This window comes from Mobula birostris, chromosome 9 (assembly GCF_030028105.1).
Source record: "Mobula birostris isolate sMobBir1 chromosome 9, sMobBir1.hap1, whole genome shotgun sequence".
In the NCBI taxonomy this organism is placed as follows: Eukaryota; Metazoa; Chordata; class Chondrichthyes; order Myliobatiformes; family Myliobatidae; genus Mobula; species Mobula birostris.
This window is the reverse complement of record NC_092378.1, coordinates 141,349,214-141,370,492: the sequence shown is the minus strand read 5'-3', so window position 1 is coordinate 141,370,492 and position 21,279 is coordinate 141,349,214. Positions and strand designations below refer to the sequence as shown.

Below are 21,279 nucleotides of genomic sequence, written 5' to 3'. Positions count from 1 at the left end.
AAGTAAAAGCTTTTGAATTGGCCTCCTGTCGTGAATTAGCTGTCTGTGTTCCTAAAGCACAGCGGTGTTTGATTACTGTGGGAGTTTAAGTGCCCCCCTCCCACCACCTCCCAAGATGGGTATTTTTTTCTGTTCCGCAATTCCAAAGTAACTCTTGGGTGTTTCTCTAGTTCCTGACTGAAATCAGTATAACCAGTCGGACCTGTATAATACAAATAGTGTTCCCTAATTCATCAATCTTCAAAAAGATAAAAACCTTCAGGTGAAATCTCCATGAATACCCGTTTGTTTGACTTTGGAAACAAAATCTGTTTTTGCATTTAGGTGAAAGGACCTTTTGTTCCTTGGCAAACGGTCAGAGATGTCTTGCACGATTATTTTGAAGAGGCTTTGGATAAAACCTCTCTTGCTGTGGGCCGTAGATCTCGCTACATCCTCAAGAATCCCCAGACAATGCTTAATTACAGGTGAGGCCACTGCTTCGGAGCTATAAATGCTGATAAACTACAGCCACGAGAGGTGCTGAAGCATAATATGGAAAGCTCTGCTTTTTGTATTTAGATGACTTAAGGGATTGGTTTTGGAAATGATCCATTTAGTGTTTTAGTTCAACGCTGAGGCAACATCCTTTTTATCTACCAAATTAAGCCAGCATTGTTCCATCTTGTACTTTTATCCTGCCCATGGTTTTTTCTTATGGTCACAATCATGTATTTTATATGGTTCTGTTGCTATGAGACATATACCTTTAATCCTTGAATTTTGTTGAATTAATATTGCATGCATCAATTAGTCTTCATTGATTGACCATGGCTAAAGAACACATTCTTTTCACGAACATTTGGCATGACATCTCAAACTTTGACAAACTTCTATAGATCTGTAGTAGAGATCTGCATCACAGTCTGGTATCGAAACACCCATGCCCTTGAATGGAAAATCATACAGAACGTAGTGGATATGGCCCAGTCCATCACGGGTAAAGCCCTCCCCACCACTGAGCTCATCTACATGAAACACTGTCGCAAGAAAGCAATATCCATCATCAGGGACCCCTACCGCCAGAACATGCTGTCTTCTCACTGCTGCCATCAGGAAGAAGGTGCAGGAGACTCCGAACTCACACCAGGTTCAGAAACAGGTACGATCCATCAACCATCAGGCTCTTGAACCAAAGGGGATAACTTCACTCAACTTCACTTGCTCCATCATCGAAATGTTCCCACATCTCATGTTCTGGATGTTTGTTTATTTATTTATTATTTCTTTCTTTTTGTATTTGCATTTTTTTTTTGCATACTGATTGAACACCCAAGTTGGTGTGGTCTTTCATTGATTCTATTACGATTATTCTGTTCGGGATTTATTGAGTATGGTAGGTAGGTCGCATCTGGAGTTTCTCCGGTTAGCGGACGATTTCCCTCCACACCTCTCTGACGTAGTGGGGAATCGCGTACGAGGCAAGTTATAGCAGTGGTTTGCCATTCCCTTCTGCCAGGTGAGTCTCCAAAGAGATCACCAGCTCGTAACCCAGCACAGATGGAAGGCGTGCAGGGGAGCCGGCTGGCTGGATTCGAACACGGGACCTTTCGTTCCGAAGTCCGACGCTGATGCCACTGCACCACCAGTCTATTCATTGAGTATGTTTTCAAGAAAATCTCAGGGTTGTACATGGAGACCTATACAGTGTGTACTTTGATAATTTTCTTTGAACTTGGTATTTTTTTGTTCCTTTCATATTGGCAATTGCAGGTAGCTCTCATTCTTTTGACCTAAATGACAAAACAGTGTTCAATTGTGATGCATGGTAGTGTTGCAGTTGACGTAATGGTACTACAGCATGAATGATCAAGGTTCAATTCCCGCCACAATTTGTCAGGAGTTAATACATTCTTTCTGTGACTGTGTGGGTTTCCTTCGGGTGCTACCTTTTCCTCCCAAATTCCAAAGATGTACAGGTTAGGGTTAAAAAGTTGCGGGCATGCTATGTTACACTGGAAACCTGGAGACACTTGCAGGCTGCCCCTGGCACATCCTCAGACGGTGTTGGTCGTTGACACAAATGATGCATTTCACAGTAGGTTTTGATGTATGTGACAAATAAAGCTAATTTGATGTAATTAAAGAGCAGCTAATTTTGTGTAACTGTTCTTTCCAACCCAATTTACTGTTATTTTTGCTGTAGAATTTATGCCATTCTTGCCTGGACTTTCCTTTTCACTTGTCTTGCAGCAGAAGAAAGACCAGTGCAAATCGGCCTCTTCAGATAAATGAAATTGTGCATTCATGCAATTCTAAATGGGCATAGTTCTGCGGCACAAAGCTGATCTCGTTTCAGTGTCACCCCCATAGGCCTGGTAGTGTGAGCAAAGTGACAGTGGTGAATTTTTACTCTGCATCTACTCTCAGTTGCCACTTTATTAGACACACCTGTACACCTGCTCATTATTGCAAATATCCAATCAGCCAATCATGTGGCAGCAACTCAATGCACAAAAGCATGCAGACATTGTCAAGAGGTTCAGTTGTTCAGATCAAACATCAGAAAGGGGAAGAAATGTGATCTAGGTGATTTTGACTGTGGAATGATTGTTGGTGCCAGCCAGCGTGGTTTGAGTATCTCAGAAACTGCTGGGGTTTTCAAGCACAGAATTTACAGAGAATGGTGTGAATGAGGTAGGTGAGAGGAGAATGTCCAAATGGGGTGAGGCCAGCAGGAAGGCGACGACAGCTCAAATAACCGCATGCTACAACAGTGCTGTGCAGAAGAGCATCTCTGACTGAATAACAAGTTGATCTTTGAAGTGGATAGGCAACAGCAGCAGAGGACCACAAACGTGCTCTCAGTGACCACTTTATTAGATACAGGAGGTGTCTAATAAATTGGCCATTGAGTGTAGGTTCCCCACTTAAAGTACAACAAATACTAATACTTTGAAACTAGGAGAACGGTGTTCCCCCTCCAAGTGATTCATTCCATTTCCATCTGTATGTCTTGTGACCAGGATGGTTCCCTGTCTAATCACATTACCACAGCCCTGTATTCTTTGTTACAGTGAATTCCAGTAGTTAAATCATCTAAACTGCTACCACATCTGTGCTGTGGCCCAGAGTTACCATTGGAGGCTGGAGGCAGAAGCCAGCAACCTTGCAGGGAAGGGAGAAGCAGGGAAATGTGATTTGTGGAAGAGCAAAGCCCAACCACCTTTTTTCCAACTTGTGTTCAGTTGATAATACCCTGGTATAATATTTTAATCAACTTGCTTCTGAAAAATCTGTTAAATGTTGATCTAATGAGGGGATATAAAAAGCTGTGTTGATATGCAAAAAGAAATGGGAATGGCTACTTGCATGCTCCAGGTAGCCTGATTCTAAGAAATAAAGAAAGGTTAGCTTTATTTGTCACGTGTACGTCAAAATATCAAATCACTGAGTGAAATGTGTCGTTTGCGTCAACAACCAATGCACTCCAAGGATGTGCTGAGGGCAGTCCGCAAGTGTTGTCATGCTTCTGGCACCAACATGGCATGCCTGACCCAACTTGCTAACCCTAATCCGTACATCTTTGGAATGGAGAAGGAAACTGGAGCACCCGGATGTGGTTACGGGGAGAATGTACCAATTCCAGACAGTGGCAGGAATTGAACCCCAGTCGCTGGCACTGTAAGTGTTGAGCTAGCAGCAGTGCTAGTGTGTTCCATGTACACTGTATGCTGTACATAGTCTGTGATATTCGAGGCTGTTTCTAGAGTAGGTTACATGGTCGGCACAACATTGTGGGCTGAAGGGCCTGTAATGTGCTGTAGATTTCTATGTTCTATAATCTCAAACTTGCTAACAGGTGCCATATCTGGATCAAATTGCCAGTGACACCACTGGCAATACCATTGTTCCTCTTTAAAAATATTAAATAGTTTATTCTTTTTAATCTTTTACAGAATCTGTCTTGCTGAAGTCTATGAAGACCATGCTTTAATTGATGAAATCATGAGCAAGAAGGGTAATTACCAAGACAGTAAGGTAATTAAGCATTGTGTTATTTTTTTTGTGTGTGTTTTACAAAACAAAACAAAGGGTAATGTCTTGAAGCTGGACTTTGTGTTTATGACTCAGTGTATTGATTACAAGACCTTTTTTTTCAAATACTTAAGCGTCTTGAATGTTTCAGATTGGCACCCAAACCCTGAAGTTAGATTAAAATCTTCCCAGTTATTAAATAAATGCTGTCAGGTACATTTACAAATATTCTGATATATATTTCTGAGGTGGAATTTCTTTAGCCAGAGGGTGGAGAATCTGTGGAATTCATTGCCTCAGACAATTGTAGAGGCTAAGTTCTGGGCATATTTAAAGTGGATTTTGATAGGTTCCTGATTAGTCAGGGTGTTAAATGTTACGGGGAGAAGGCAGGAGAATGGGGTTGAGAGGGAAATGGATCACCATGATGAAATGGCAGAGCAGACTCAATGGGCTGAATGGCCTAATTCTGCACCTTATTGTTTTATGGACTTCAGCTGATTAAAGCTGCACTTTTTTTTTCCGGACTACAGATCAGAGATCGGGAGTATCCAAAATAAAGATCCCACACTGGGAAAACTGAGGTTAAATTTAGAAATATTCACTGAAATAAAACCAGTAAACGCTGGAAACGCTCAGCAGGTTAGGCAACAGCATGGAGAGGGAAAAAAATCGTTAATGTTTCATGTTAATCTGTCTACTTCAGAATGGGAGCCTCCCCGTACTCTGAAATTTAAAGCAAATTTGTTTTGTCTCTTTCCCTATTCTGACAAAGGGGCTTTGTTCCCTGCAGTTTCATAAATACGAGAATCTGCAGATGCTGGAAACCTAAAGTAACACACACAAAATGCTGGAGGAACTCAGCAGGAGAGGAATAAAGAACGAACGTTTCAGTCTGAGACCCTTCATCAGGACCTGGCTTGATGAGTTCCTCCAGCATTTTGTGTGTTGTCCTGCAGTGTTCATTGTTTCTTTCTGCGCAATTGCTGCCTGAGTGTTTCGAACATTTTCTGTTTTATACCTGTGCATTTGTGCTTGCTGTGAAATTTTCATGCATCAAAATAACTCATATTTGAACAGGTTTGTGCAGAAGAGTTCCAAGAATTTGTCAGAAAACTGAGAGAGAAATTCAGCTCTACAATCGGATCTGGAAATATCGAGATTCCTGATACACTGCAGGAGTTATTTGCCAGGTGTGATGCTTTTCAAAGGTTTTTGTCTGAAACTTTCATATACTGGGGAGGATGTTTCCTATAGTGAGAAAGTAGGACCAGAGGGTACAGCCTCAGAATAGAAGGATGTCTCTTTAGGATAAGGAGGAATACACTAGACCTGGTTTACACTAACATACCTGGTGCCTATAAAGCCCACAATGGACTCTCAGATCTTGTGTTAGACGGGTCAAACCAGTTCTAGGGGTGGAGAAAGCCTGGCCTGAGGATGCAGGACTGCTTTGATAATACGAACTGGAGAATGTTCAGGGAGGCTGCTACCTACGGCAACCATGTTAACGTTGAGGAATACGTGGATTCTGTGACCATCTACATAGTGGAGTGTACGGAGGATGTTGCCATCACAAAACACATCTGGGTGAGGGCAAATCAGAAGCCATGGCTCACTGCAGAGGTCTGTGCACGGCTGAGGGATCTTGATGCTGCCTTTAGATCGGGGGATGCGACAGCTCTCAGAGAAGAAAGTACTGTGCTTTCCTGCTGTATCAGGAAGGCAGAATGGGAGCATTCTTAGAGAACTTACAGACACTTCTGCAATACCAGGGACACAAGGTGCATGTGGCAGGGAATTCTGAGGGTTACAGACAAGTCTACCTTGCGCGTCAGTAACTGGGATGCTTCACTCCCTGAGAGGCTGAATGTTTTATACATCAGGTTTGGTGCGCAGAACAAAGAGCTGGCAAGGAAGGCACCCCTCCTCTTTCTTCTCCCCCCCCCCACCCCCCGGGGGAGCAGACACTCCCTCTGGCTGAAGCTGCGATGACGAAGACCCTGGTCAGAGTCAACCCACACAAAACTGCAGGGCCTGATAATATACACAAAACAGAACTCAGCAGGCCAGCCAGCATGTATAGAAAAGAATACATTCGACATTTTAGCCCAAAACATTAACTGTACTCTTTTCCATAGATGCTACCTGGCCTGCCTGAGTTCCTCCAGCATTTTATGTGTGTTTCTTGGATTTCCAGCGTCTGCAGATTTTCTCTTGTTGGGCCCTATACTATACCAGACCGGATTCTGAAAGACTACGTAGCCCAGCTGACAGATACATTCAACATCTCGCTGGAACAATCAAATGTCCCCTTGGTTTTCAAGGTGGCAGCTATCTCTTTAGTGCCAAAGAATGCAAAAGTAACCTACCCAAATGATTTTCATCTGGTGGCATTAACATTAATGGAATGTTCTGAGCGCCTGGTCATGGAGCCTTTCTCCTGGCTACATTGGACCCTTTCCAGTTCACTTATCACTCAAATTGATCCACTGATGATTAATAGCTCTGCCCTTCACTCTGTCCTGTCCTTCCTGGAAAAAGGGTTTTCATAAGCCAGACTGCTGTTTATAGACTTCAGTTCTGCAATTAACACCACCATACACCAAAAACTGGTGGGTAAACGGTCCTTAAAAACGCAAACACGAGGAAATCTGCAGATGCTGGAATTTCAAGCGACACACATAAAAGTTGCTGGTGAACGCAGCAGGCCAGGCAGCATCTCTAGGAAGAGGTACAGTTGACGTTTGGGGCCGAGACCCTCCGTCAGGACTAACTGAAAGAAGAGCTAGTAAGAGATTTGAGAGGGGGAGGGGAGAGATCTGAAATGATAAGAGAAGATGGGGTGGGGGGGGGGTGGGGAATGGAGCCAAGAGCTGGACAGTTGATTGGCAAAAGGGATATGAGAGAATCATGGGACAGGAGGTCTGGAGAGAAAGAAAAGGGGGAGGGGGGAACCCAGAGGATGGGTAAGGGGTATAGTCAGAGGGACAGAGGGAGAAAAAGGAGAGTGAGAGAAAGAATGTGTGTATATAAATAAATAACGGATGGGGTACGAGGGGGAGGTGGGGCATTAGCGGAAGTTTGAGAAGTCAATGTTCATGCCATCAGGTTGGAGGCTACCCAGACGGAATATAAGTTGTTCCTCCAACCTGAGTGTGGCTTCAGAGGAGGCCGTGGATAGACATGTCAGAATGGGAATGGCAGAGGAGGCCTTGGATAGACATGTCAGAATGGGAATGGGATGTGGAATTAAAATGTGTGGCCACTGGGAGATCCTACTTTCTCTGGCGGACAGAGCGTAGGTGTTCAGCAAAATGATCTCCCAGTCTGCGTTGGGTCTCGCCAATATATAGAAGGCTGCATCGGGAGCACTGGACGCAGTATATCACGCAGTATAACTCACAGGTGAAGTGTCGCCTCACCTGGAGGAACTGTCTGGGGCCCTGAATGGTGGTAAGGGAGGAAGTGTAAAAGTGTAAGAGATTTATTACTAACTGACTAACTTCCTATTATTCCTTACTAACTCCCTTCAATTAATCCTGACGAAGGGTCTCAGCCTGAAACGTCGACTATACCTCTTCCTAGAGATCCTGCTGCGTTCACCAGCAACTTTGATGTGTGTTGCTCGAAGAAACTTTGTTTCATTTCAATATACCTTATATGGTTATATACACGTATATAGTTAAATGACAATAAACTTGACTTTATTTGGCCAGAGGTTGGGTGAATCTGTAGAACTCTTTGCCACAGATGGCTGTGGAGGCCAAGTCATTGGGTATTTTTAAAGTGGAGGTTAATGGGTTCTTGGTTAGTAAAGGTGTCAAAGGTTATGGGCAGAAGGCAGGGATGATGGAGTTGAGAGAGAGAAAAATCGATGGGCCAAATGTCCTTATTCTGCTCCTTTGCCTTATGGTCTTATAATATTGAGATTAATAGCATAGATTTTAATGATCCAGCACTGTTAGGTGCCTCAGTATTGCAAGCACCATTAATGTGAAGTTTTGGGAGTCTGTAAATGAATATATTAGCTTTAAAATTAAATTTAAGAATTTAATTTTCTGATCACTTATTAAGTTTGCCTTCTATGTACACAAATTTTTACATAGAGAATTGGCTGTCCCATTGCACATATTTGTGGAAGACTTTCTTCTAACAGTTCACAGTAATGCCATGCATTTGGAATATTATCATGATATATGTGGATCAGCTCCCAGAAGCTAATGGGGTACTAATGCACTGATTAGCATCAGTAAGCTGTATGTTTCGGGCAGAGCAGACTAAGATTTCTTCCATATCAATTAGTTCGATCTATAAGTCTTGCCCACATGTTACAGATGACTACGGGCAGAAGTCCCCACTTGCTTTAAAAAGGCAACAATTATACCAGTGCCTAAGAAGAATATTGTGGGCTGCCTTAATGACTATTGCCCAGTAGCACTCACATCGGCAGTGATGAAATGCTTTGAGGGGTTGGTTATGACTAGACTGAACTCCTGCCTCAGCAAGGGCCAGGACCCATTGCAATTTGCCTATCGTCACAATAGGTCAACGGCAGACGCATTCTCCATGGCTCTTCATGTGGCTTTAGACCACGTCAGCAACACAAATACCTACGTCAGGATGCTGTTCATCGACTATAGCTCAGCATTTAATACCATCCTAGCTGTCCTGCGATCTAAACTTAAGCTCAGCGGTGACCGCGCCTTTGCTATTTTAGCCCCTAGACTGTGGAACAGCATTTCCCTCCCTATCAGATCTGCCCCCTCCATTGACTCTTTTAAATCCAGGCTCAAAGCTTATTTTTATTCACTAGCGTTTGAGTCCTCCTGATGTGGCTGATTTTTTGGCTTGTGCCTCTGCCCTTCTGTTGTTCCTTTTGTGCCTATAAGCTGATTGCCTTATTGGTTATGTCTGTGTTTCTTGTATTTGTGATTTTAGCTATCTGCTCTGATCTGTGCAACACTTTGGTCAATGTGGGTTGTTCTTAAATGTGCTATATAAATAAACTTGACTTGACAATCCTAATTGAGAAGTTGCAGAACCTGGACCTCTGTACCTCCTTCTGTAATTGGATCCTCGACTTCCTAACCGGAAGACCACAGTCTGTGCGGATTGGTGATAACATATCCTCTTCGCTGACGATTAACACTGGCACACCTCAGCGTGTGTGCTTAGCCCACTGCTCTACTCTCTGTATACCCATGACTGTGTGGCTAGGCATAGCTCAAATACCATCTACAAATTTGCTGACGATACAACCATTGTTGGTAGAATCTCAGGTGGTGACAAGAGGGCGTACAGGAGTGAGATATGCCAACTAGTGGAATGTGCCACGCAGCAACAGCCTGGCACTCAATGTTAGTAGGAGGAAAGAGCTGATTGTGGACTTCAGGAAGGGTAAGACGAAGGAAAACATACCAATTCTCATAGAGGGATCAGAAGTGGAGAGAGTGAGCAGCTTCAAGTTCTGGGTGTCAAGATCTCTGAGGATCTAACCTGGTCCCAGCATATTGATGTAGTCATAAAGAAAGCAAGATAGTGGCTATACTTTATTAGCAGTTTCAAGCGATTTGGCATGTCAACAAATACGCTCAAAAACTTCTATAGTTGCACCGTGGAGAGCATTCTGACAGGCTGCATCACTGTCTGGTATGGAGGGGCTACTGCACAGGACTGAAGTACACTGCAGGATGTTGTAAATCTAGTCAGCTCCATCTTGGGTACTAGCCTACAAAGTATCCAGGACATCTTTAGGAAGCAGTGGCTCAAAGGCAGCGTCCGTTATTAGAGACCTCCAGCACCCAGGACATGCACTTTTCTCACTGTTACCATCAGGTAGGAGATACAGAAGCCTGAAGGCACACACTCAGTGATTCAGGAACAGCTTCTTCCCCTCTGCCATCCGATTCCTAAATGGACTTTGAAGCTTTGGATACTACCTCACTTTTTTTTAATATACAGTATTTCTGTTTTTGCACATTTTTTAATCTATTCAATATATGTAATTGATTTACTTGTTTATTATGTTTTATTTTTTCTCTCTCTGCTAGATTATGTATTGCATTGAACTGCTGCTGCTAAGTTAACAAATTTCACATCACATGCCAGTGATAATAAATCTGATTCTGACATGTGAGATGGTTTTTGTGTTAATAAGCACATAAAGGTTTGGAATAAGTATTTTTTCTACTTTCTCAGATCAAGGGAGACTTGAGAGAAATGGAAAAGAATGTGTAAACCTGGGAATGAGAAGGCAATTATGTTCATTCTGCTGTACGTTAACTTTTTGGAATTTTATTCTTTGTCTAGGTTTAAAGTTTTGGTTGTTGGAGAAGAAGGGAATGAAGGCCGGAAGCAAGATAACATAAAGAGGTAATTTTGTTTACTATTCTTATCTCAGGTTTTGCAAATCACGTATAGATTTTTAAAAGGTTTAGCAATTGGGCATTAACTGGATATCATTGATACTTGAAAAGATTTCTGTACCCATGGAAGCCAGGTTCTGGTAGATTTGTTTCCTGCATATAGGTGCAGGGGAGAGGGGGCAGGCAGAGGAGGTACTTTTGATCTGAAAACCCTCCCCTCAAGATAGCCAAAAATTTTTTGGTGATACTTGATCACAAACAAGAGTTCCTCCAGTATTTTGTGTGTAGTGATATTTGATGTTGTGAGATAATGTAACCCAGGTGAAAGTGTTGTCATGTCCAATGAATTTTACTTGGCCTTCCTACCTACCTTGTTAGCTGTGGCTCTTTGAGTGCTTGTCAGAGTTCTTTATTAGAAGTGCTTCTGCTTCCAATGTAATTTTAGACCCTAACCCTATTTCTTTTTGGGTTAAAAGATTTTACTCACTCTCTGCTTTCGTAAGTTATGGTTGTCTGCAAAGAAAAAAGGCCCTCCTCCTTCACCTTGTTTAGGCTTTGCATTCAGTGTAGTCCCTCTCACCTGAAATAACACCAGCTTTTTTGGTGTAATTTCAGAGCTATAATTCCTCATCTCTGGCAATCTCTAAAACATCCTCAGTTGCCCCTTTGATAACGCCCAAAATTATTGCCCTGTGGTCAGCAATCCAGTTAAGATCTCCCGCGATTTCTTTGCATTGACTTCACTTTAAAAAAAAATGTGTGAACGACGTTTAGCAAATTGCTCATTTTACTGTGTCACAATATTGAAACATTATTGGAAGAAAGGGGCTAAAGCAGGTTACACAGCCCAACAAGCCTGCTCCATCATTTAGTCGAGACATGGTGAATCTTAGCCTTTGCTTTACTTTCCTGTATGTTCCCATAACCCTTGATTTTCCTTAAAGATCTGCCCTGGCCTTGAATATGTTCAGTGATTCAGCCTCGGTAGCTCTCTGGGTACAGAATTACAGATACAAGACAACTAAAGAAGAAATTCCTACAAATTTCTGTCTACAATAGATAAACCCATTGTGCCTCAAAGGAACACAGAATCCTTTTCCTTAGGGTGGTAAAGAAATCATAACGAATGCATCGTTGGGCACCACAGTAGCATGCCGGTTAGCTCGACGCTATTATAGCTCAAGCATCAGGAGTTCAGGGTTCAGTTCCGGCATCCTCTGAATGCAAATTTCTATATTCCTTCCTGTGCGCGCATGCGTTTGCTCAGAGTGCTCCACTTTACTCCCAAGGTCCAAAGATGTACCGGTTAGTAGATTGATTGGTCATTGTGTCCCGTGGTAAGGCTAGGGTTAAATCAGGGTGGCACGGCTCATTGGGCAGGAAGAGCCTATTCCACACTGTTACACTAAACAAACAAAAATAAAATAAGTCTTATGATGTAGAGCTGGCATAATAGCACTGTCCAAATTTTAGAAGTTATTAGTAGCAGAAAAAAACAACAGTGTTTTCTAAACCTCCAGATGATATGTACTTAGTGCAGACCAAGTTGTATTTCTCTGTGAATAAGAGATTCAGCAGAAGCTGGAAATCCAGAGTACACACACAAAATGCGGGAGGAATTCCGCAGCTCGGGCAGCGTCTATGGGGGTGGGGAGGGTGGAGAAAAAGAGTCGATGATTTTGATTGAAACCCTAAGTGCCTCGTCAGTCAAGACTGCTGTGTACATACATCTATTGATGCTTCTGGACACATCTTCAGTGATGTTCCTGGAATCATCGGGTGTTTCGGGTCTTTCAACATCATACAACCTCCTCCAGGTGACCCAGCCGGGGCTGATCAGACCCCAGCTTGTATCCAGATGGCTAGCTACTTATGACTCCACGGCTCCCCTCTTTTGAGCCACAGCCATCTTGAGGCCCTCTCTGCTGCATCGGTGGTACTGCGGATGGCTCTCCTCTTCCTCTCCCCCTTGATGCCCAAAATGCTGAAGGCTCTGGCTAAGGAACGGGCTACGAATCCCCTAAACCAACCTCCACTGGGAGACACCTTGCTCTCCATCCAACCTGCTGACAGTTGCTGACCAGTCCTGCGTACTTGGAGCGCTTCCTTTCAAAGGCCTCTTCCAAGCTATCTTCCCATGGGACTGTCAGCTCCAGCAGCACCACTTGCTTAGTAGACTCAGACACTAGGACAATGTCTGGTCTCAGGGTCGTGGCTGCGATATGGTTGGGGAACTTCAGCTGCCGTTCGAGGTCCACCAACAGCTGCCAGTCCCTTACAGAGGTCAGGATGCCTGCAGATGTTTTTTTGGCGGGTATTGGCTGCTCCCCAGCTCTGACAAAGGCAATTTACCTTTAGTAAATTTACCCCTCTGTTTTTCTCTTGTAGCACTGACGATATCCATTATTTGGTCCTGCAAAATTTCATCCAGAGTACACTGGCTCTATCAGATATACAGATGAAATCATGTCAGTCGTTCCAGGTATTTATGCACCATTACGATCCAATAGATTCGAGTAAGAACATTGTCTTTGTATTTTTAATGACTCTTTCAATTTAAAATCTGACTTTATGCCAGGTTATGTTTTACATTGGAGTTTGCCAAAGATATGGGAAGGGGCACTCTCCATTGTCTCTTGCTCTTGAATAGTATTGAATTACCACCTGAAAGTATGCGGTGGTAATCACAACAAAGTTTGCTGTGTTAATTCAGTGTTTCTCCACTTGCTGCCTAATCCAGGAAATCATTTGAAATGTGCATTTCAGCTCCTTATACAAGTGTAAAGTAAACTGAAGGTGTTTTCATGATGAGTTTCTAATGGTATGTTAATGAATATTCAGTCACCTATCTGCACGGTTTTAAAAAAAACACTAATTTTGTGGGTATAATTGTTTCTTCATACAAATATTTCAAAATAGAGCTCACTTAAGCATTTCAGTATTTCGGTTACGGAAACCTTTAGACATAAGAACAGAATCAGGCCATTTGGCCCATTGAGTCTGTTCCACCATTCCATCATGGCTGATATATTATCCCTGTCAACCCCATTTTCCTGCCTTCTCTCCATAACCTTTGACATCCTTACTAATCAAGAATCTATCAATCTCTGCTTTAAATATGCCCAATGACCTGGCCTCCAAAGCTCTCTGTGGCAATGTTTGGCCACCCTGTGGCTGAACAAATTTCTCTGGTCTTGTAGGTCATCCTTCTATTCTGAGAATGTGCTGTCTGGTCCTAGACTCCCCCACTATAGGAAACATTAAATATGCATTTTTGAGCCATCTGATAATCAGGGAAATTGCTTATTTGGGACAACTCGTAACGAAAATCAATCAAGAAAAGGGCTGGGATTCCCTTCATTTATTTGGGACACTATGCCACTTAATTGGGACAGGAGACTGTTGCCGAACAGTTTCTAGCTAATGTCAGATGTGTGCACTTGTGTGACCTTCGCGCACTACACCATAAAAATGTCAGTTGTGTGTGTTTGTGTTCAAAAAGCAATGATTTTTGTCACTGATGGTTGGCGGGAAATAAGCACTAAGACAATTCAGAACTGCAACTGTTTCAAGCATTCAGGCTTGGAGATGCTAGAAACGGCTTGGAGTGAAATGAAACTATTTCACTCCTAAAACAATTTAGGGACTATGAAGAATTTGAAGGTATTGACAATCTTCTTGAATGTTACAATGAAAATGAAGATTTGGAGGAAGCATCATCGATAGCATTGTATGAAGGCTGTCCATTATCTGCACTAGGTGTCTGCACTGATTTTGTTCATTTAGTCACTCAAAAGAATCTGCCAGCGTACACTGGATGAATTCCTCTGTCGCTGACTATTAGGAACGAATACACTTTTATAGTTATCACTCAGTTAATTGGGTTAAAATGTACTGGTCCTGATGAGTCCCAATTAAACGGAATCTGTTGTATTGTGTACATATATGCAATTAGGTTAAAAGCTTAAGTTACCCAGCGATATTCCCCTTGTTCTTTACTTTGCACTCTGCACCCCTCACATTGCTCCTGAAAATTAACTTATTTTTGCTTTTTCCTAGTTCTGATGAAGGGTCTCAGATTTGAAACTTTTTAACTGTTGCCCTTTCTACAGCTGCTGCCTGACCTGCTGAGTATTTCCAGCATTTTCTATTTTTGTTGAGTTCACAGCTCTGATCCTCTTCATTCAAAATTCTGGATAAACTCAGCAGGGCAGGCACCCTCTATGGAAAAGAGTAAACAGTCGATGTTTCGAGTCGAGACCCTTCATCTTGGCCTAAACTATCGACTGTTTACTCTTTACCATAGATGCTGTCTGGCCTGCTGAGTTCCTCCGGCATTTTGTATGTGTTGCTTTGGATTTTCAGCTTCTGCAGATTTTCTCTTGTTTGTGATCTTCTTTATCGCCTGGCCACAGAGATTCCTTGGTGTCTCTGCTAAGTGCTTTGTTGAGTGAAGAAGAGAGTACTGTTACTTTACGGCTGGTTACAAATTTTTGTCCAATGTAAACTGAGTAAATAATTGGTGCATTTTGTTATGTATGCCTGGAACAAGAATGACAAAGGAGTAGTAGGATTAAATGCTTTTACTGAATCATGTTAGGCATGGTACACGCTGGGCAACTTACAGACCAGGAGCAGTGAACCAGGCCCACTGAGACGAAAGTTCAGAGTAAAATTTATAATCAGTGTACATGCATGTCACCACATACAACCCTGAGATTTATTTTCTGCAGGCGTACTTAGCAAATCTATAGAACAATAACTGTAAACAGGATCTGTAAACTGTAAACATCAGGAACTGTAAACCTTAAATAAACTGTGCAAATGCAGATAATACATAAATAGCGAGCATGAAATAACAAGATAAAAGAATTCCTTAAATGAGTGAAATTATAACCTTTTGTTCAAGAGCCTGATGGCTGAGAGACAGTAACTGTTCTTGAAGCTATTGGTGCGAGTCCTGAAGCAATTGTACCTTCTACCTGATGTCAGCAGCGAGAAAAGAGCATGTCTGGATGGTGAGGATCTTTGATGATGGATGCTGCTTTTCTACGGCAACGTTTCATGTAGATGTGCTCAGCGGTTGAGAGGGTTTTACCCCTGATGTACTGGGCCAAATTCACTACCTTTTAAAGAATTTTCCGCTCAAAGGCATTGGTGTTCCTGTACCAGGCGGCAATGTAGCCAGTCAGCACGCTTTCCACCACACGTCTATAGAAGTTTGCCAAAATTTTTGATGACATGCCAAATCTCCGCAGACTCCTGAGGAAGTAGAGGCACTGTCGTACTTTCTTTGCAATTATATTTATATGATGGGTCCAGGACAGGTCTTCTGAGATAGAGAGACCCAGGAATTTAAAGTTACTGATCCTCTGATGATTACTGGCTCATGGACCTCTGGTTTCCCTCTCCTGAAGTTTACAATCAGTCCCTTGGTTTTATTGACATTGAGTGAGAGGCTGTTGTTATTGCACCACTCAGCCAAATTTTCAATCTCTGCTGATTCGTCACCACCTTTGATACAGCCTTAAAAGTCCACACAAAAAGAGAGAGCCTCGTTAGGAGGCCCAGTCAATTCACCACGTGATCAGCCGGCCACGTGCACTTGCCATATTCTTGCAATCGATCCGATGTATTCTACATCTATCCTGGCAATGGTTAAGTGCACCTGTCCTGCAAACAGCTTAGCTGTTAAAGCACTAGCATTGAAACCGGAAAATCTAGACCCTGTTGAATTAACCGAATGAATAAAGCATTGAGACCTTGGGTGATGAAGATAGTGTTACTGAACTCAGCTGTGATGTTCTTTGGCTGTTAGCACAGAGATACATTAAAGCAAAACCTTTTTCGCGGTGAGCTGTGACAATCACTTGTACGTTGCTTGCACAAGAAGTTCAGTCACAGGGCCATTCAGTTAACCGTACTTTCCTCAATTTAAAGCTTTTTGTAGCAATGGTTTCCACACCACTGAATGTGCAGTGTGCTTTCTACGTAAGAATAAAAGTATATCCTTGTGATGACAAGATGGCACTTGCAATATATGTTGATATTTTGCATGTAGAATCAGATTTAATATCACTGGTATATCACAGGCAGTTCACAAAACCACTAGATATGCTTTTTCTGAGCTACGAATCAAAATTGTAGATCGTGAAGTTTGTTGTTTTGCAGCAGCAGTAGAGTGCAGTACATAAAATAATTATAATAAGAAATATATATTTTTAAAAAATTTAAGTAGTGCAGAAAGAGCAAAAATATGAAGATAATGTTCATGGGTTCATTGTCTGTCCAAAGATCTGATTGTGGAGGAGAGGTTGCCTAGAACTACTCTCTAGTCTACTAGAACTAGAAGTCATGCATGGGTTAAGGGTGAAGGGAGAAATGTTTAAGGGGAACATGACTCGAAGGGTGGTGAGAGTTGGAATGAGCTGCCAGCAGAACTGGTGGGTTCAGGTTTGGCTTCAACATTTAGAAGTTTGGATAACTGCATAGTTGGGATGGGTATGGTGGGCTACGGTCCAGGCTGCAGGTCGATGGGACGAGCAGAACAATAGTTTAGCATGGACTAGATGGGCCAAAGAGCCTGTTTCTGTGCTGTAGTGTTCCATGACTTTAAGGCAAGGATCCAGTTGGGGAAGAAGATACAGAGGCCCAGGTTTTGAAGCTTTTCGATTAGCACTGAGGGGATGATTATGTTGAACACTCTATAACCTTTTTAGCTCCTTTGTTGCTTTATTGTGGTAACACACTGAAATACTGACAGTGAAACACAGTCTTTCTAAGCAAGAACGAATAAAAGGTTACACAGGTTGTTTAAAAAAAACAGTCACAATCCTCACTGTTACATTGAAGTCAAAGGTTCTATTGTAAATTACATGTAAATATCTTTGGGTCAGAAATATGAGTTTAGTGTAAAATATGTTTATTTCCCTAGACTTTTCACCTTTACAAACAATACAAGGACGAAATCCTAGTGAAGGTGTTCCTGGACTTCCAGCAGAGGAGCTTGGTAAACCGCCGCAGGGTCAGTAAAGGTTTGGGTCCAAAGAAGAGCAGAGCTTTGCCCTTTGCAGCAATGTCATATCAGTTGTCGCAGACATACTACAGGTAGGTAGTGGGACAGTTCAACTTTTTTAAACTTTTTGAAAACAGTTTGAGTTTTACATTGTTGATTCTGAAAGTGATACTGGTTCACCAGGCACCCTGTTATAGTTAGATTTGTTACGAAGGCTCAAGAGTCTCGTCACAGAAGCACATAATACAGGAGCAGCCCTCTGTCTCCCCAGATCCATGCCAAGCACCCACTGGTGTTAATCCTACAGTGTTTCCCACTTTGTTCTCCCCATATTCTCAACAACACTCCCCTAATCCTACCACACACCTGTACAATGGGGGTGATTTACAGTGATCAAGTAGGCTACCAACATGCACATCTTTGGGATATGGGAGGAATATGGAACACCAGAGGTAACCCACGTGGTCACAGGGAAAACCAAACTTCTGGAATGAATCCCACTCACTGGAGCTGTGAGGTTTTTTCCATTTGCTGTGACACCTTAAGCTTACATAGCAACTTCTGTTAGCTGTGTCAATTAGAAACCTATTCTTGGTTACCTGCTTAGCTGTTTGGATCTGTGTTCAATTAACATATATACTCAGTGGTCATTTTATTAAGTACCTCCGGTAGCTAATAGAATATGTTCATGGTCTTCTGCTGCTGTAGCCCATCCACTTCAAGGTTCGACATGTGGATTCAGAGATGCTCTGCTACACGCCACTGTTTTAATGGCTGGTTACTTAAGTTACTGTCAATGTCCCATCAGCTTGAACCGGTCTAGCCATTCTCCTCTGACCTTTCTCATTAACAAAGTGTTTTTGCTCACAGAACTGCCGCTCATAGGATTTTTTTTTTTGTTTTTTGCGCCATTCTCTTTAAATTCTAGAGACTGTTGTGCATGAAAATCCTAGGAGATCAGCAGTTTTTGAGATGCTCAAACTAGCCTGTCTGGAGCCAACAATCATTCCACGGTCAAAGTCATTTAGCTCTCTTTTCTTCCCTATTCTGATGTTTGAGCAATATCTGAACCTTTTGCATGCTTTTACGTATTGAGTTGCTAATTGGCTGGTTAGATATTTACATTACTGAGTAGGTGTGCCTAATAGGGTGGTCATCAAGTGTAGAAAACTCACTGTTACTTTGTTCAAATGTTTACTTCAAATTCATGACCTCAAAAATGTTATTGAGGGTTGAGCTACTGTGCAAGAGGAAAGGGTTAGATTAATCATAGAGGAGGCTTAAAGTTTGGCACAATATCCTGGGCTGAAGAGCTTGTACTGTACCCTAATGTTTTATGTAGGGGTAACACTTATTCCATTTGCAAAACAATATTTGCTTGGTGGAGGACTGTCTTTACCCTCTGTTTAACGACACCTGTGTTGGTAGGCAGAATTACTAAATTACTGCATCAATTATTAGCAGTTTTGAGCTCCAGTCGACTAGATATTGTTTGACTGCATTGAACCTTCCCGTTAGTTTGCCTAGGTTTTGCTGTCCATAAGACATAGCGGCAGAATAAGACCAAGCAGCCCATTGAGTTTGCTCCACCATTTCCATCATGGTCACATTATTAACCTTTCTCAAAAGCATTCCCCTACCTTCTCCCTGTAACCTTTGATACCCTTACGATCAAAGACCTATGAGCCTCTGCTTTAAATATACCCAATGATTTGTCATCTATAGCCATCTGAAGCAATGAATTCCACAGATTCACCACCCTCCGCTAAAGAAATTCCTCTTTATCTCTGTTCTAAAGGGACATCCTTCGATTCTGAGGCTGTGCCCTCTGATACTAGACTCTCCCCCTATTAGAAGCATCCTCTCTGTGTAGGCCTTGCAATATGAATGAATGAAATTTATTTCGGTCAGTACAAACGTAACAAAAAGCATCGTTATTCAATAGATTTCAATAAGATTCCCCCCCCCCCCGCCCCCATTCTTCTAAACTTCAGCAAGTACAGGCCCAGAGCCATCAAACACTCCTTGTACATAAATCATTTCATTCCTGGGATCATTCTGGTGAATCTCCTCTGGACCCCCTCCAATACCAGCTTGTCCTTTCTTAGATAAGGGGCCCAAAACTGCTCAAGTACAGTCTCACCGATGCCTTATAAAGTCTCAGAATTGCAACCTTGCTCTATATTCTAGTCAAAGAGCAAGATAGGTTGTTGCATTGGTTCCATCTATTTCAGATGTGTAATGCTGTTTTTGCTTGGTCTCTGAAAGCTCCTAGGTTTTCTAACATTTCACATGGATGATTTGTTCTAGGCACTTTGTCTGGCGCTTTCCGAGTAATATTTGTTCCGAATCGTATAAGTTTGTGCAGAAACTGAAGAGTGCAGGAGCGGCAGATCTCCCCAACGTCTTTTCATTCCAGGACAAAGATGGGTCCACTGAGGCTGATATGGTCACCTACCCTCTGGATGGAAATGGTGGCTGCTGTGTAGCTACGATATCCTTGTTTATCCTCGGTTTGGTCTCTTTCCACGTCTCAATCCCTGAGCAGATTGTGGTTGTGGACAGTATGCTGGTAGATAATGAAGTCATAAAAAGGTACATGTATCAGGTTTTCATAGATGAATATTTCCCCAAGCCCATTTCCTACTGTTATTTATGATTTTTGGTAGTTTTGTACTATTGGGTGAAAATGTTTGGGTCCAGACATGTGCTGACAGACTTTTTATCAGTGTTCAGATACGTGTTAATTAGATTCAAAGTGAGATTTGATTTGGCAGAAAGCTGGTGCTTTCATGTAATCCAAATTTAATTTGCATTTTTATTCCGAATTTTACAGACAGTATCTTCTAACCTATAGTGATGAGAATAGCTTTAAACTGTGAGACCCCAGTGAGGCCACACTCAGGTTGGAGGACCAACACCTCATGTTCTGCCTGGGTAGCCACCAAGATGGCATGAACATCGATTTCTCTTTTTCAATTCCCCATTCTGGCTCCCCTCCTACCCCTTCCCTTCACCTGGCTATCACCTCCCTTTGCTGCCCCTCCTCCCTCCCTTTCTCCCATGGTCCACTCTCCTGTCAAATTCCTTCTTCAGCCCTTTACCTCTTCCACCTATTATCTCTCAGCTTCTCACTTCAGTTCCTCCCCTCTCCACCCACCTGCCTTCACCCTTGTCTGACCTCACCTGTCACCTTTCAGCTTGTACCCCTTTCCCTTCCCCCCGCTTTCTTATTGTCTTTTTTCCATCTTCCTTTCCAGTCCTGATGAAAGGTCTTGGCCCAAAACATCAACTGTTTATTCCCTTCCATGTTTGCTGCCTGACCTGCTGAGTTCTTACCCAGGGTTCCAACCTTTTTTATGCCATGGACCCCTACCATTAACCGATTGGTCTATGCACCTCAGGTTGAGAACTCCTGCTTTAAACGGTGTTTACATTTTTAGTAATTGTCTGGTATTTTATACCAGGCCACAATAGACTGAGTGACTACTCTATTAAGCATCATGAGTAATCAGTATATTCATTATTGCAATGATGTTCATAGTTACAGGTGTTAAAGCCTGGGTGCTATTTTAGGTAAAGTGTTGACAACCTAGTTGCAGTCAGGTGTAACTGTTGTCCTGAATTTTGAGAGTAAGTGACTGCAAATCCCAAATTTAGAATTAGATTTATTATCACTGACATATTCGTAAAATTTGTTGCAGCAGTACATTAGAACACATGAAAACAATAAATTACTGTAAGAAACATAATTTTAAATTAACTAAGTAGTTCACAATGAGAGGAAAAATAGTGAGGTCATGTTCATGATGTGGTTCAGTGTCTAGTCATAAAACTAGTAGCAGAATGGAAGAAACTGTTCCTAAAACGTTGATTGTG

General features: G+C 42.3%; 1 protein-coding gene across 2 annotated transcripts in view; it reads left to right on the top strand.

Annotated features, from left to right (window-relative positions):
- The window catches only part of LOC140203140 (general transcription factor 3C polypeptide 1), a 77,553-nt gene that overhangs the window by 45,247 nt on the left and 11,027 nt on the right, over positions 1-21,279 (top strand). For both annotated transcript variants that reach the window (XM_072268997.1, XM_072268996.1), the window contains exons 25-31: positions 325-467; positions 3,939-4,020; positions 5,098-5,210; positions 10,330-10,392; positions 12,774-12,867; positions 17,320-17,492; positions 19,711-19,995. In XM_072268997.1, coding sequence (XP_072125098.1) covers positions 325-467; positions 3,939-4,020; positions 5,098-5,210; positions 10,330-10,392; positions 12,774-12,867; positions 17,320-17,492; positions 19,711-19,995 — 953 coding nt within the window. The remainder of the gene's footprint in view (positions 1-324; positions 468-3,938; positions 4,021-5,097; positions 5,211-10,329; positions 10,393-12,773; positions 12,868-17,319; positions 17,493-19,710; positions 19,996-21,279) is intronic.